The 16,561-nt window shown below is 56.3% G+C and overlaps 1 protein-coding gene across 23 annotated transcripts in view; it reads left to right on the plus strand.

Annotated features, from left to right (window-relative positions):
• Positions 1–16,561, plus strand: part of LOC101801820 (ankyrin repeat and fibronectin type-III domain-containing protein 1) — a 190,783-nt gene that overhangs the window by 139,453 nt on the left and 34,769 nt on the right. Inside the window, exon 1 of one of the 23 annotated variants that reach the window (XM_072024053.1) lies at positions 11,813–12,176. The exons of the other annotated variants lie outside the window; for them this stretch is intronic. Within the exon in view, the coding sequence (XP_071880154.1) occupies positions 11,977–12,176 (200 nt within the window). The 5' untranslated portion in view covers positions 11,813–11,976. Of the gene's footprint in view, positions 1–11,812; positions 12,177–16,561 lie in introns of those variants that run through there. 23 annotated transcript variants of the gene reach the window in all.

Consider the following 16,561-nt stretch of genomic DNA (forward strand, 5'->3'; position numbering starts at 1 on the left):
TTCTGAAAAAAATTGCCACAGCTGTTTCTGAAGTTGTGGGATAGTGCTCTGACATGCAGGATCATCAGTGGAGGGTGTGGTTTGGAGAGTTAAAAGGGAGTTGGTTTGAGGACATCTCTCCTCCAAAATTCACTGGGCTTCTGCTCTTGTTTTTTTTTTTTCCTTGTTGCTTCCCAAACGTTCCTACAGAGCTGCTCCCAGCACTGCTGAGCCCACAGCAAGCACTGTGGCTGCATCCTCCCTCCCCTCCTGATCCCGTTTACACTTAGAGCAGATGTATCTGGAGTGTCCTGGGATGCCAGAGTGTGTCCCCAAACCCTTTCAGGAGCTGCTGGCTTGCTGCCTGGCATGGGGAGTGCCAGTTCCTTTGTGTTCCTGGTTATCTGTCGGCTCCTCTCTCTTTAAGCACTGGAAGTTTTTGCAAGCTCAACACCAGTCTCCTGGGTCCCTGCTAAAAAGTCTCATTTCAGAGCTGCTCTGTCCGCTTGCCCCAAGGCAGCGCTGACCACCAGCTTCCCAAGACCACTGGCAGCAAAAGACTTCTGAAAACACAGCCAGGACCATTTCCCAGGCTGTTTAATCCCACGGAGCTTTGTGGGAGATCAGAGGGGTATCCCAGGAGGCTGTGGAGTCATCGTAGATGCGATGACAAAATCAACACACGTTTGGCAGGGGATTTATAAATGTGTGCCCATGACCCCTACTAAGAGTCGTCTGAGATTTCTTATCTGTTGTGTGCTCATGTAGAGTGCATGTTTTTGACGAGCATGCTTAGAAAAGACTGGAGCATCTCTAGCGTCCCTCTTCCAGCTGGAGCTTTTGTGAGATTTTGTCGGAGATTTGGAGAAAACATTAAAAAGAGCAGGAAAACTCGTCAGTTTTCCCACAGCGGGGTTGTGGTGGTAGATGATAGCAAAAACCATAGTGCTGCTTTTGTAGTTCATCTCTTCAGAGAAATAGGGGGCATTTCTCTACCTTACAACGGAGAACGAAGCCTTACACCTCCCTGCGTGTGCAACGGGGCCAGGTCAGGGTGGTGGGTGCAGGCGCAGACAGAAGCTGCCGCAGATCCAGGAGCTCGTCGGTGCTCTCTGGCTCCCTGTGCCATGGTGCATTTGGCCGTGTGGCTTGTCTCATCACAGCAATCTGGTTTGGCTTCATTCCCACCCTATTTATCTTCCTTGGTGGCTGCTCTGCCGGGTCCCCAGCAGCTGGTGGCACTTTGCAGGCAGCCCAGATGCAGGCGGGTCTGGCCGAGCTGCTGAGGGATGTTACATTACCTAACTTGCTGGGATATCACTCGTGTTTTGTAAAGTTACGTGAGACTAAAAGAGGGAAGGTTGAGATTGGGTGTAAGGAAGAGGAATTCTTCACTCGGAGGGCAGCGAGGCACTGAACAGGCTGCCCAGAGCAGCTGTGGGTGCCCCGTCCCTGGAGGTGTTCGAGGCCAGGCTGGATGGGGCTTTGGGCAACCTGATCTAGCGGGTGGCATCCCCTGGCAGGGGGTTGGAGCTGGGTGATCTTTAAAGTCCCCTCCAACCTGAGTCATTCTGTGATTCTTTGATTCACACACCTTTTGTGCCCGTATGTTTTTATTGACAATTATTTGCCTTGAAACTAAAGAATAATTAACCTGACACTACAGGGGTTTTACATTAGAAGGGCGAATGCTTATCACTTAAATATTTGTGCATATTGGCATACATGGTTTATGTACACACATATCTCATCTACCATTTTATATATATATATATATATATATATATATATATATGCAGAAATCTACTTAGTAATTGTATTGAAACATAAACACACAGCACCCCTGCAGCACCCCAGCAGCCGTGCTCCCCGAGCCCTTTGGGATGAGGGATGGGAGCATGGGCTGCAGCCTGCGGCTGGCTCCCAAAGCTGAGCTGAGCTGGGGGTTTTATCAACACGTCTGCATGGCCAGGCTGGTGATCGGAGAGAAGCTTGGAAGCAGGTGGCTGGAGGGGCACCGCTACTGGAGCAAACCTGGCAGTTTTTCCTCTGCTTTTCCTTTTCTGTGCTCAGAGACAGCGGCTCACTGCTGAGCATCCCCCTGCTCGCTGCTTGGTGCCTTTGGGATTTCACAGCAGGTCTAGGTTAGAGAAAAAGAAAAGGGAAGGAAAAAGAAAAGGGAAGGAAAAAGAAAAGGGTCCCAGAAGTCTTCTGAGCAATGGGTCTTGCCACTGCTTGTCCCGGGCACAGATTTCCTGCTGGGATGTCCCCAAAGCGATGGGGCAAGCACCCAGCACAGTGCAGTGGGGAGGTAGAGATCCCATATAGAGCTGCAGTGATGTTGCTGCCCACTCTGGGGAGACTTTTGGACTTCTGAGGGTTTCACAAGGGTGGTTAGGGTCATTCCAGCTCCTGGCCCATGTCAGGAGCTGCAAATCCTGGCTTTTTGTGTGTCCGGGGGGCAACGTTCCCCCTTCCACATTACATGCAAGAATGCTGCTTGGATCAAGAAGGCTTAATCTTAAAGACTGGTGTCACCTGAGAACTGAATGAACTAGAAAGCACCTTAGGAAGGACAGGCACAGGGCTGCCGTGCTGAGAGGCAGGACAGAGGACAGGGCTCTGCTGGGACAGGCACGTCTGCCCGATGGCTGCGGGAAGGGCTGGCCTCACTCAGCAGCCCTGGCAGGGGCTGAGGACAGCTAATTCCCGGTGGCATATATTGGCTCTTCAACGTCAGGCGCGGACTGACAGCTTCTCACTTCCTTCAAACGGAGAAGGAAATTTTCGTTGTAACAGCAGTCATAAAATCCCCTAGCAAATACCTGGTTTTAATTAAAGTGTCACCGACTCGCTGCCGGAGCTGCCTGCCCAGGCTGTCTCCTCGGCTGGGAGCGGTGCTCGGCTGTCAGGGCGGGCTCGCTGCGGAGCACTTGGAGGTGTCAAGGCTGCTGCAGCGACACAAAAGGCTCTCGGCTGATCTGCTCGTTCAGTCCCCTGGGAGGACGTGGTCGTGCTGGAGAGCCCCGATGTCTCAAAGCCCACATCTCGCGCCGGCAGCATCCCACGGCCCTTTTCTAGGCGCACCTTCTGGCTCTGTCTCCATTTCGGATGAAAGACGGCCGCCCACCTCCCATGCTTCAGCCTCAGAGGTGTAAACACAACCAACCTCTGAAACCGCCTTACGTAAAGCAGCATCTTGTGTTTGTTTTGCCTTGCAGTATTCATTCTGCCAAGACGTCTCTGCAGCTAATTCATTATCGCCCTGCTCTTAAGGCAGAACATTTCATCTTTTACACCAAGGCTCTTCCGTGCCAGCACTTACATGAAAGTGAGTGTTTCATCGTTGAATCATTATCTTGTAAAACCCTGGCATCTTTAAGCATCTAGCAATCGGTATTTACATCTTGGAAGCATCAAAGGCCGTCGTAATCATCTAGATGTGTCCCTAAGTGGGGTGTTCATTTGATTGCCTCCTTAACTCAGGCATTATTATTACAGTGGTAATGACAAGGGCATGGACATGCATGCAAGGGCTGACTTCTTTTGCAGTGGCTGGGATCCTCATCGAGTAACTCAGACTCACCTGCAAAGTGCCAAGCACTGGGAGAAGGAAGCACAGGGAAATCGGGGCGTGAGAGGCGGTGCAGATGGTGCAAGGGGAGCACTGAGGAGAAGGGGGAGCAGTGCCCAGCCCCACAGCTTTGTTCTGAAGCCACGGGCTGCTCAACACAGCAAGAAATTGGCCCCAAACTGCCTTTGCAGGGTTAGAGAAGGGTCTCCCGGCCATAGGAAAGGCTGAAGCAGTGCTGCCAGCAGGATGGTGAAGGTGGGGCTGGAAGAGAGGCGCTGGGCTCCCCGGGGATGGGCAGCCCAAGGCTGGGGCGTGGGTTGGCACCGAGGGGCAGCAGAGCCCCCCGGGAGCCCCAGCTTCCAACCAGCCCTCTGCAGAGCTGGGGAGCGAGCTCCTAGCGGGCAGCACAACAGGTACAGAAGGTTACCGTGCTGGCCAGGGGGATGGAGAGTGGGTCTGGAGTGGAGCTGACGAGGAGAGGAGGGTTGGCAGGATGGGTGCGAGTGGCAGGAGGTGGCTGCCAGCTTTGGATGTCCGCAGAGTGCAGGAGAAGTTGGTGCTGCAGCCTCCAGCCAGCTCTGCTGCTTTCCTTCTGGACCTTGGGAAGCCTCCCCAGCCTCCCCAGCCCAGAAAATAAGGTGGCCCGGTCCTGGCCAGTAGCACTCTGATCCCACAGGGTCTTCTGGAGACCTCCTGCTGCCTCCTGCCCATGGGGACCGGTGGTGCACAGGTGCTGAGCACCTCTCCACTAGCACCAGGTTACACGCTGGGTAGGTCCTACCAAAGAACACATTTTTGGTAAACTAAGAAGAAATGCAATTCTTAACCATTTTCTTTTTGGTTGCTTGGTGTATGGCACTGCTTGCCCCAGCCCCCTCCAGCTGACGGGGCGGGAGGATCACGGTGGGGTGCTCCGCACCCAGACCCGAGGGCAGGGACCTCCTTCTCTCCCCGTGCCCACGTGGAGCCCAACCAAATCCCAGCCCGAGGGAGCGGGGACGAGGAGCTGCTCGGCCTCAGCCCCGCTGGAAGGAAGGAGGAACGGCTGGGGCTGGAGGAGCCCACGGTGCCCGGCTCCAGCAGAACTAAGTTTAGGGTTTAGTTGTTTCTGTGCAGCTTTTAATGTGTTAAGTGAGATTGCAATGCAGGCTCTTGCTGTGCTGGTTGTCATAGAAACTTGAAGGGCTTTTTTCTCCTATCCCCCCAGCCCCTTTCTTTAAACCAAAGCTGTATTTTTTTTAATCTTTTTTTTTCTTTTTTTTTTTGTAATTTCACCTCCAGTCCAATTAAAAACCTGCTTGGCCCCGATGCCCATCTCCTGCACTGGTGTCTTGCCGTTGTGCTTCCTCTGTCCCATCCTGTGCAGTCCCGTGAGCTGAGCGCTTTCCTGGTGCTGCCAAGTTGATTTCTGGGGGCTTGGGGCCGGTCCTCACACTGTGCCCCCCTCTTCCCCTGGGGGAAACGTGGAGGAGACATTCCCTGAGGGCAAACAAAAGGACTTTCTGGGTCAGCCAGGAGGAGAAGGGCAGCGCGTCCAGCTTGGAGAGATGCTGGGGAGGGGGACGCAGAGGGGCTGAGGAGCCGTGGGATGGCCGGGTGCTGGGGGTCCCTGGTCTGGTGGTGGGGGCACTGAAATGATCGAAGCTGGGGCTGTGCTGCCTCTTTCTGGGTGGGGAGCACGAGAGCAGCACAGGAGCCACCTATGCACCAGCTGCAGCCCTTCCGCATTCGCTACGCTCGGCATTAATCACGGAAAGGGAATCAGGCGTAGGAAGACGGGCATTCTTGAACAAAATAACCAAGCCTGTGTTCTCCGAGCAGGAGAGCAAAGTGTTTGCGGCAGTGAGTCAACGCAGAGATGCTCTTGGCATGGGAGGGCTCCCACCCACCCGCAGCAGCCTGCGCAGCTGGGGGGGAGAAGTGGCCGCGGTCTTCCCCGCGCCGCTCGGTGCGCTGCTGATCCTCCGGGTGCTGTGAGAGCCCTGCACGGGGGACTCCTCACAGCCCTGGGGCTTCTGGCTCCCAACCTCGTCCTCCAGGAGCCAGCACCCTGCCTGCTGCTCGCTGCCTTCCCGTGTCCTCATGGGGACCCCCCAGAGCTGCTCCCTCTGGGGTCACCTGGCTCAGAGCTCCAGGGTCCCACTGCGCTTCACCGGCGTGGGTTTGGTGGGGAAGGGATGATCAGATTCACAGGGTTTGGGCTGCAGGTGCTGCCCACATGCTCCTCTGTGAGCTGAAACGACTGTGGTTGGCCTCCCTGAGGCCTCCAACCCTCCAGGCTTCTCAGAGAGGTACCCGGTCCTGACCCGAAACTCGCTGGAGCTTGTTGGCTCCGTGTCTGCCGGCTCGGGGTGGTTGGCACCTGCTGGTTTCTCCTCTGAAATGCACTCTGCTTGGGGGGGAGGGGGGCAGAATTTCTGTCGATAAACTGAATGTCGCTCAAGTCTTTCGAAGTAGGACATTTTTCCAGCCTTCGGATCAATTTTGTGACTCATCCCTTCAGCCTGTCTGGTTTTCAGTGTCCCATTTTAAACACGGGCACCTTAATTGCACGAGTGTTTCGCTCTCGGTCCCAGCAGCGTTATCCATATATATAACTCTCCTCTCCCCCAAGAACCGCATCAGCTCTTTTCATCACAGCATCACATTAGGGCCTTGTGCTGAGCTGTTCACCCGTGGTGACCCTTGAGCCTTCCTGGAGTCTCCCCCCCATCTGGGACACAGCCCCTGCTCACAAACACGGCCGGGAATTCGTCCTCGGAGGTGTGCGGTGGCGCTGGGCAGCTCCCTCGTACACGGGGTTTGAATGGGCTCGACATTACCAAGCAACCCTCGTTTTGCTCTCTCCTCATCAATATTTACCGTTCCATCAATCTTGCTGTCACCTGCTAATTTCCCGAGCCAGGATTTTGTATTTTCTTCTTGATCATTGGTGAAATTATCGACTGGCGCGCTCCCCGTGGAGCCTCGCTGAAAACACCTCGCTAACGATTCCCCGTTGATGACTTCTGTTTGAGACCTGTCAGCCGGCTCTTAATCTGTTTAATGTGCTTTATGGATACTGTATAGTACTATCTTTGAAAGTCTGAGTGTCGCGAAGCACTTAGAGCTCTGACTGCACAGACGTAATGTACACAGCGCCTGTTTCAACTCAGCCTGTATTCACTAAAGACTGAAATCAGGTTCATTTGACAAGATCTCTTTCCCACAAAGACCTGCTGACTGACTTTAATTATAACCTGCGTCCTTTAATTATTTCTTAATTTAATTCCAGATGAGCCCTGGCTTCTGGGTCTTGCATCTGACCATGTAGTAGTTAACTAGGTCACCCCTACTGCTGGCTCCGCGTATTGCTGCAGCGGAGCCATTTGCCATCTGGCTGCGGCAGCCTGAGCCCTGCTCAGAGCCAGCCGAGTGCCCAAAAAGCTCTCCTGGGCTGCTGGAGCATCCCTGTGCTGACTGCTGGTGGTGCTGGGCTTCGGAGATGTCTCTGAGGTTACCGATGGGTTAGGAAAGCTTCTGCTCTCCTCCGAAGTGCCTTATTCTCGCTTTTTTCCCCAAATACAGAATAAGTATTTATTGGCCGTGTTTGCTTTTTCTGTATCATTATCAGAGGCTACCGACTTGCCTAAAAATGGGCCAGTTGAGAAAATTTGTTGGGCTCCAAATAGCAGATGTGCGGAGCCTGTCCCAGCCACGCATTTTCTTCTATTTCCTTCTATCTTTAGTTTTCCTTATCAGCTTTCTACACGTTGCAATCTTTCGTTGAGATTGTCCACTCTTTGTTGTGTCATTCCCACTCTGAGCCTTCATTTCGCAAACAGGGTTTTTAAGCCACTTGCTCATTTTCCTAACTGCAAAACGGGGCTTTACAGACGTTCAATAAGCCCCACTTAGGGAATTCTTATTTTTTTCATTCTATTTTTTCAAAGCTTTTCTTTACCGCCGGTTTCTCCCACCTCCTGCCTTGTGAAAACAGCTGGTTTGCAGCAGGGAGCGTGCACAGCTCTGCTGCCACCATCCTCTCGTTGGTCCACGCGGAGAGCTGCCAGCCTCGGCTGTGTCTCCGGGCAGCCAGCGACTGCTTGACCTTCTGTCGACTGCCCTGCCTTTCAGATTGAGAAGTTATCCTCTCGAGTGTTTAGAAATGCACATGGTGTTTTGCTGCTGGCTCTCCGAGTCTCCTCGCATGTGACTTGCAAACCCACCGCTTCTTGCTCTCCGCTGAGAAAACGCATTTAAGGCTGAACTCATGCCGCCCTGTGTCGGCTCAGGTATGCAGCGCGGTGTCTTTTCTCGATCCTTGGTGCAAAGGGACATCTTTATTTCTCCACGTACCAGTAATAGATCTGTGATTGTAGAGAAAAACCAGCACACATCATAAATATGCAGTGTCCTCCACCACCCTGCTCACCCCTCCTATGCAGAGGCTTCTGTCTCCTGACCTCATGCAGCAGGTTTCAGCGGTGTCAAGAGTGTGAAATTTCTGTCCGTGAGTGAAAATTTCCAGTTCCTCGTGCTCCTTACTCACCCTCACTGCCCCACGTCATGGCAAGAGCATGTGCTGGTGGCACGGCAACTTGCTGCCTTCCCTGCACCAGCACCATTTCTGATGCTTTTCTGGTAGGGAAGGGAGGAAGAAAAGGAACAACCAGATTGTTCTGGCTTTTTATTCAAACGCACACTCCTGGTATTTTCTCCCCATGCTTTCACCTGCGGTGCCAGATAGACAGCTGGGCCACAGAGTGATGAGAAATGGGATCAGGCAGCACGCCCTTCAGAAGCTTGTCCTCACCTAAGCCTTTGCACAACCAGCCTGGCTTGTGTCTGAGCAGCTCCTTGGAGTGTGACAGCACGGGAGGTGTTCTTGGGCTCGCCTGCCAGAGACATTGTTCTGCAGGAGAGCATTTTCGTGCTCCTGAGCCTGGCAGGCAGAATCTCCTGGGACACCACCTTCCAAGCCCATCCAAGGCTCTCCAAACCTTCGTGTTGCCTCCAGCTCGGTGACCTCCTTCCTTGCTCCAGCAGCGACGGGGTGCGGAGTGCTGCAGCCCCGGAGCTCCAAGAGAACCAAAGGCAAGAGTCGCCCACGGCGGTGGAAATGACAGCGTTAGCCTTGAAAGCAGCCAGGTTTCAGGTTTCTGCCAAGCGTGGTGCTTCTGGTGGTGTGGTCTGCTCGGGGAAGCCGGGGGATAATCAGGCAGTATGCTGATTTACCTGGGCTGCGCTGAGCAGACTGTGGGGAGACATGTAGATGGCACTAATTTGCTCAGGGAACAGTACTTCTAAGGACATTAAAGGAGGAAAATTGGTTGTCTTTGCTGCTTCCTAACAGCAGCGTGCGCAAAGGTGAGATCTGAGGCTTGGAGTTTTCCCACAGGTTCCTGTCATTAACGAAGCCAGGAGGCAGACCCGCACGCTGACTCCCACGGGGGGCAGAGTGGGAAGGCAAGAGGGAACGGGTGCTTGGGTGTCTCTTCTGGCTTGGGGCACCGTGTAAAAGGCTCCAGCATCACCATCCAGCTCCTGGGGAAACCAATCCCACGTGGGAAGTGCCCAGCCTTGCCCCTGATTGCAGAGGGAGCCTGGAGGGCTGGCTTGGACAAATCTCTGCCGCCTGTCCTGCCACTTTGTGGCTTTTGACACGTCCATAAAATGCAGCTGAAGGTAGGGGGAGCCTACAGCAATTGCTGAAGAAACACTGGATAGTTCTATTGGAACCTAATTAAAGACCTGACTGAATTGAGCTGTGGCCAGCACGGGCAGGTTGGCTGTTGGGGATCCCTTTGTGTCCAGTGGGGCTGTGTTCAGGTCCCGTTGTCCCTGCCTGGCTGCTCCCAACCCACACGGTTACATCTGCGCCCACCACCAAAGCCATGAGGAAACGGCTCCGTGCCCTGGGCAAATGGAAACGCCTGCAGTGCATTGAGAAGAACGAGGTAAAGGAGGCAGCAAAAGGAACCCTACCCCACCCGCAACCAGCGCAATGTGCAATTTTACATTTAAAAATAGAAAAGTCGAGCCTTCCAAAAGCTTGAATGCCTCAAGAAAACCTCCGGAGGGGACAGGTCTCGAGCAGGGGCTGTTACAGGCTTGTCTTTGTGGTGGGAGATAGGCAAGAAAACGCATCCAGCGAGGGACAGCTCAGCTGTGCTCCTTCTCCCCTGGTGTCAGAGATGCTTTGTTTTCCAGAAGCGCTTATTATTCATGCTGCTGTCTCGTTAGACAGCTGAAGCACAGCTCGGGGCGCATCCAGGCGCAGCCCGTACTGCAGCGGTGCGGTGGCTGGGATGGGGCTCTGCGCCCTGGCAGCAGGGTTGTTGTTGCTTCCCCGCCGTGTTCCTCTCTTGTCCCTCTTCTAATGGCACGTTCTGTCCCAGGGTGCCAGGCCAGCAGTGGGTGGGTTGGTCAGTGCTCGTCCCGAGGGTCCTTGCTCTGTTTTCAGCTCTCAGAAGCTGCCGTCCTGAGGGTGCAGCTCATGTGCTGCCGTTCTGGGTGTTTTGCCTTTTCCCAGATGTTTCCAGTGAGTCCCCCTGCCTGTGCACGGCACCCCGCCACCCGCAGGAGCCCGGCTGTGCTGGAGCCTTGTCCTGCAGATTTGCCAGTCCCAAGCCCACCAGGTCTCTGGGGGGATGAGGAGGTCCCTGCTCCCTGCCAGCCTGTCCTCACCCAGCGCCACCGGGAGCCCAGATCCCCTCCTCCTGCTTCCCGACTGCCTTATATTCACTGCTGTCAATTGCTGGCTTCACCAGCGAGGATCTTTGGGTTCTCCCCAGGGGGGTTTCACCCTCAGCACCCCCAAAGGCACGGCACAGGGGGGGGTTTGCTGGCGGTGGTGTGGCCGGAGCCATCGGAGCACCAGGGACTGCTGCGTCCCCGCGTGCCTCGCTGCTCAGAGACCTGTTGGGCTCTGCAAGTGAACGCGAAGCCCTAAATACACAAAGGCCACGCTGAAACCCGCACCCCAGCCCAGACATCGGGGGTGTCATTTTTGATTTCCCAAACACAGAGAGAGCCCTTTCAGCCCGGCCTGCTCAGACACTGCATCTTTAATGCCCGAGCACCCAGCGTGTTTCCACTCCCCTCACATGCATCAATCAGGGCTCGGTGAGGCTCTGAAAGAGCCAGTTTGTTAAACAAACACACTTAGTGTAAAAAGTTTATTCCAGTTAATTAGAACTTCATTGCAATGGAAACAAATTACCCGGCTGTCATCTGCCAAGCCAAACAGTAACAAGGCCGAGGGGGTCCTGGCCAGGCGGGAGACAAACAGCCATCTCAGGCAACCTTATTTATGTCCTTTTTATGCATTTTGGTATTTATTTGGACATTCCTGAGCAGGAGAGCTGGGTTAGCGCCGAGCCACACGCCCCAGCACTTGCACAGCATCGGCCGGCACCGGCTGCAGGTTCCCGGTGCTGCCCGGGGCTGGTGCCCGTGGCGGCGAGCACGTCCCCGTGGCTGCTCCAGGGACGCAGGAGAGGTGCCAGGCATACGGAGGATGGGGGACACGGGGTCCCCAGCCAGGCCACAAGAGCCGGGAGGAGCAGGGAGCAGGAGCAGCAGGGAGCAGGAGCAGCAGGGCTGGGTGCTGCTGGCTCCCGGCGCGCGGAAGTGACAGATAAACCCGCGGGATTAGCAGCGGGTAGCATTGCAGGAGACCAGCGTCCCCTTCCTGGAGCATTAGTCACCCGAGCCTGACGCCGGGGGCGGTGTGCGGGGGGGGCACTTGGTGGCCAAAGTCATCGAGTTACCTCCCCGCCGGCTCCGGTGCCCCTCTCCCCGGTGGCCTGTCCTTGCCCTGCGTCCCTCCAGCCCTGCGCTTCGTCACCAACCCCAGGCATGCAGGGGGCCACCGTGGCTGAGGATGTTCCCCCACAGCACAGCAGGATGGGGAAGAACAGGGTCCCCCCACCTCCCCGGGGCTGTGTAGGGCAGCAGGCACCAGGGCGGGTGCTTGGATTTCTGTGTGCGCCTGGTGGGTGAAGCCCAGGTCCTTGCGCACTCCTCATTGACTGCGCTCGCATCCCGGGCAGGGTTTTCTGGTCCTGTGAAGCCCTGAAATTCCCATTTGGGTTTAATGTTGTGAGCAAGTTGCCACCCGCAGCCCTTTATGCACTTTCCAAGAATGTTTCTGTTGCCGTATAGCTGTGAGCTCACCGTGGCCTGAGCTCCGATGTTTCTGTCTGCGATGGCACATGTTCAGGGGGATGGAAAGCCTGGATCAGGGCACGCATCCTTGGAGGGGCCTGGAAAGGGGAGGATAGCTGAAGGGAACACGGACAGCTGCGGGGATGAGTCCCGACACCGGCCTGATCTCATCCGAGGGATGTGGGGAAGATGGTGACCGGCACTGGGAAGGACAGATTTGGCTTTGACTTCGGAGCTTGGAAAGGAGCGGAGGAGGGATCGAGGAGTTTGGCATGAGCATCCTGGTTCCTAGGAGCCGGCCGGCCTGCCCTGAGAGGGAACTGCAAAACACAGAGCTGAAAAGCAGCGAGGAACCCCGCAGACACACCTCCCTGCCCGAGAGCGGGGCGCTGCGTGCAGGTAGCCACCAGGACCTCGGAGACATGTTTGCTGCTTCTTCCAGACGGGGCAGCGGGGTCTGTCCGTGCCGCAGGTGAGACCCGAGGTCCCTGCTGTCCCCCCCAGCACTGCCCTGCTGTCCCACAGCCCCGACACCCCGCAGCTCTGCACCACGGCCTGACAGCCCCGGTGCACGGGGTGCCGCGCGTGTCCCTCCTCCGGCTGACAGCCCTCTATTATTAGGGCTCCTGGTTTTCTGTTTCTACACCGACTTGTTGTCAGGGCTTATTTTTAGCTCCGTTGGTGCCTTGCGGATCCCTCAAGGGATTCTTCCTCTCCCTTTCCCTCCTGCAGGGTTGTTTGCGGTGCCGAGCCGCCGGCAGGAGCGTTGGGCACCGGCTGCTGCCGCTGCCCTGCCCGCCGGGCTCGTCACCCCCTCGGTTTGGCACAGTGCGAGCCCCCGGAGCCACCCTGCTCCTCGGGGGCTGCCAAGCCCCCGGTGCTGCCCGCACCCACAGCACAGACATCCCATTGCTCCTCTCAGCGCTGCCCTCCCCGATAGGTCTCTCTTTTCACTGCCTGGTGAAAAAAATTCACGTCGGGGTCAGCGCATCGGCCGCGTGGAAACAAAACCGAGTATGACACTAAACACAGCTTCTCCTCCCCCCCCCCCCAGCTCTGCAGCCAGGTCAGATGGAAATTTTTAAGCGTTTTAAAGCTGCGCGTAGAGTAATTCAAAACAAGTCTCGAGTATGTTTTGGACTCTGGCAGAGCTGTCGTCGTCGTCTTGCTTCACCCGCTGGCTGCGCTGGACAAGGGCTCACTTTGAGCCTCCCCTTCTGCCAAGGGGGGAATGTTTTCATTCCTAATTTAGCGCATCCGTCCCGCCGGGGTCCAGCCCCTGTCTCCCGCGGAGCCCGCTCAGCGCTGGGAGCCCGGGGGCTCCCCGCAGCGCCGGTACCTGTCACCACGAGCGTCAGGGCTGTGCTAACATTTGGGTTAGAAAACCTGCCTCTCGTTGGACTTAGCCTCCTTTCGCTTGCCCTGGGTTTGCGCTCGGTGGGGGAGGTGTGAAGGCACAGCTTGTGCTCTGTTTTTTCCAGGATTTTTGTTATTTCGTAGAGAGGGGTGAGTTTGCTTATTTTTAAACACCTGAAATCTAGGTTGACATTCAGTATGGGCTCGCTGTTTGTCTAGGGGAGAGGCAGCACTGGGAGGTCCTGCTCAGGTTAGGGTTTGGTGCTGTCAGCTCCATCGCCATGGCCCCAGTCCAGAAAAGTGCCTTTTCATGAAGCATTGCGCTCCCCGGGCCACCCTGACCCTGCGAGATAAGCACACGAGTAGGTGCTTTGCTGGACCCGGTCCCGTAAAAGATCTCGGACAGCTCGCTCCGACAACCTGCTGCTGGGACCCAGGGGTTTCGCGGGAGGTCCCCTCTGCTGTACGGCGCTTGGGCCACGGCTGGTTTTTCCTTCTGTTCTCCCCCTTGTTTTGCTGCAGGTCTCACCGCAGCGTTTCGAGGGTTGAAGTTGTCATTGAGGTTTTCTGATCTTTATTTTCGTAATGCTCATTAGCGCAGTTCCCATCAAAGAACAGCACGTTCCCTCCCTGTCCTCGTTTTCCCCTCGGTTAATAACCCTTTGCTGCTTTGGCTCATTTTGAAAAAGAGACGGTAGCTTTGGGAACGACTCCTGGTGTAATGGACGGACGTCAGCGTTTTTAACCTGCTCTTTAGAGCAGCGTTAATTCAAAGAGAGGCTCGGCGAGATGGCTGCGTTTCGGGCTGCAGAAGGTGCGTTCCGTGGCTGGGGAGCGCTGAGCCAACCTGTATCAAACCTTGGCAGCGCGCGCGCCTTCCCCGGAGCTATTGAAGGAGGCTCCGAGTCCATATGGCTGCTTTTCCCTTCGGAAACGGGCTGTGACAGCAGCCTCGCTCTCTCCTGCTCCCTCGCCGAGGCTCTGCTCTGGAGATGGCAATTTTCTGCCTTGCGCCCAGGCGCACGTGGTCGTGAAGACGCAGCGGGGTCACGCAGTGCCGGTGGTCACACACCAAGACCTGGGAGCTAAAGGAGAAACCGAGGCACCTCGGCATGAGCTCACAGGTGAGGCCGTGGGGTGCCAGAGCTCAGAGGAAGCTGTGGTGCTGCAGCCTGGCCTGGAGGAGGGCCCCGTCCCGCTCGGGGAGCACGTTTCCCACAGACCCCAGCAGGTCTCCCAGCCCTGCGGCACGTCCCTCCCTTGGATAGCCGGCTTTTGGCTCCCCCCGTGCCTGCTCCGAAGCGTGGCGCTTGCTCCTCCTCGGCCCCCTGGCTGCGGGTGCCTCTTGCCCTCCCTCCCTCCTGGGTCCCTCGTGCCCCAGCCGCCAACGAGCTCTCCTCTCGCTTGGCTGCAGAAACGTGCTCAGCATCCCAGAAATGCGGGCTTTCATGTGGGAGCCAATAGTCACACAGCCTCCGTCCAGAAACCATCATTATCGGCTGCTTGCTTTTTTCTCGGTTTCTTTGAACTACAGCTCCCAGGATGCCTGAAGATATGCAGACATCCGAAGACAGTGGTTTCCCATAAACTTTTGGGGTTTCATGCTTTGCCGGCAGGAATGTTTTTATTGCATTGCAAAGCCCTTCAAGTCCCTCAAACCTCTGTGGCGCTTCCCTGCCGTGGGGAGGAGACAGGGGCTGGAGGCTGCCACCGGCGGCACGCCAAGGGCTCTTCTCTTGTGCTTTTTTCTCCTCTCCCCTTCTTGGTCCATTCTCCGAGAGGGACCTTTGTAAATCCTCGCCATGCTTTTTGGAGAGGACCTTTGCACCGGGAAGAAGCTTGGATGAGCTACACGTTTCCCATTGCCCCATCCCTGGTGGTTTTGGGGCCATGAAGCTCTCCTCCTGGCCACGAGCTCAGTGCTGGGCAGAGCACCGGGCGAGTGCCTCGGTCTGGGTGCTGAGGGGGTCTCGCTGGACTGGGAAGACCTGGGGATGCAGGGAGCAGTGTGAGCAGAGAACAGCGTGCTTCGATGCAAATCGGAGAGGGAAATTTTGCTTTAGTGTGGAGATGTGCTTGTAACTGTGACCTGGTGGGTCCGGGGCTCACCGGGGCTCACCACATCGTCCACAGCCCTGGCGCAGATCTGCCCACAAACCAGGCTGTGCACAAGTCCCACATGTCAGCCCCTGGCTCAGCACCCTCCCACTGCCCATCCTGGGACTGGGAGCCCAACTGGTGGCGCTGGTGACCGCTCACCTTCTGCAGGAGACGAGGTGCAGAGAGCAGCCCCCCAGCTCCACCAAGCTGCTTGGCCCTCCCCACGGCACCCTGCACGAGCGTGCCCACGTGCCCGTGCAGCTCCTGGCACCTTCCCACCCGCCGGACGGTGGCCGAGGGCTTCAGGCGGTGTGGTCCACCCGAGGTTGATGCCCATCCAAAAAGGAAAACCGTGGAGGCCCTGCGGCCAGCTCGCGTTAACCACATCACTCCTCTCCTGCACTTGGAAAACCCTGGTGGACGGGAAGCCCAGAATAACAAGCTTTTCCATTCCTGCGCGGAGCATTGGATGCAGGGCCATTTAAAACAAGGCTTGGCTCCAGCGTGAGTGCCGCCTTCAGACTAAACAATAGCAGGTCCCCCCGGGGCGGTCTGTCCCCCGCAGAGGGGAGCAGGCTGAGGTCTGCCGGGCAGGGTGGGGATGCTGGAGCCGTGCGTGGCTCGGCAGAGCAGCACAGGAGCTGGAGGAGCTGGGCTGTGGCAGGGCAGCACCCTGGGTGCCAGCCCGAAGTGCCAGCAGCACCGCTCGTGCCCTGCCAGGGCTTCTCCTCTTCTACACTCCCCGAGCAGGGAGATGTGCTCGGGAAATGCTTGGGAAATGTTTTATCTTGAGGGTGCCCCAAGATGCCACCAAGGTTTTGTGGGGAGGAGACACCTCGGGAGGGCTGAGCTCCCCCAGGAACCCCTCATCATGTGCCTGTGCAGATTGCGTGCGAGGGAAGGGAGTCGTTGAGGTTTTTTCTTCTCTTCTTGATTTTCCCAGGCCATTGGTATCTTATTAATTAAGATAAAAGCCTTAACATGAAAACTAGCTGCCAGAGCTGTGTGTGGCACCCTCCTGGCCCCTGGCAAGAAGGGAATCCTGCACGTTCCTGTGTCCATCCCTCTGCGGTGACCGAAGCCCAAGCTCTGTCCTGCTGCTCGGGGAGGAGCATGCCCCAGCACTTCCATGGCAGAGTCCTTTGAAATAAGCAAAATGGCAAGGATTTTCCATGAGAAAAACAGTTTCTGCCCATTTTATTTCACATTGAGTACCGAGACTGGCTGAAGAAAGCCCCTACACAAAAACAGGTTGGGTTTTGAGGCTCTCTGTACGAGCCATGGCAGTCTGGATATGTGCCACGAATGAGTGTGTGCCCAAACTTTCCCCACGAGCAGGAAGAGGAGCAGGGGAAGCGTTGATAAAGTCACCCCAGAGCACGGTGCTGGCCCGGTGGCACG

The sequence above is a fragment of the Anas platyrhynchos genome, chromosome 15 (genome assembly GCF_047663525.1).
Source record: "Anas platyrhynchos isolate ZD024472 breed Pekin duck chromosome 15, IASCAAS_PekinDuck_T2T, whole genome shotgun sequence".
NCBI lineage: Eukaryota > Metazoa > Chordata > Aves > Anseriformes > Anatidae > Anas > Anas platyrhynchos.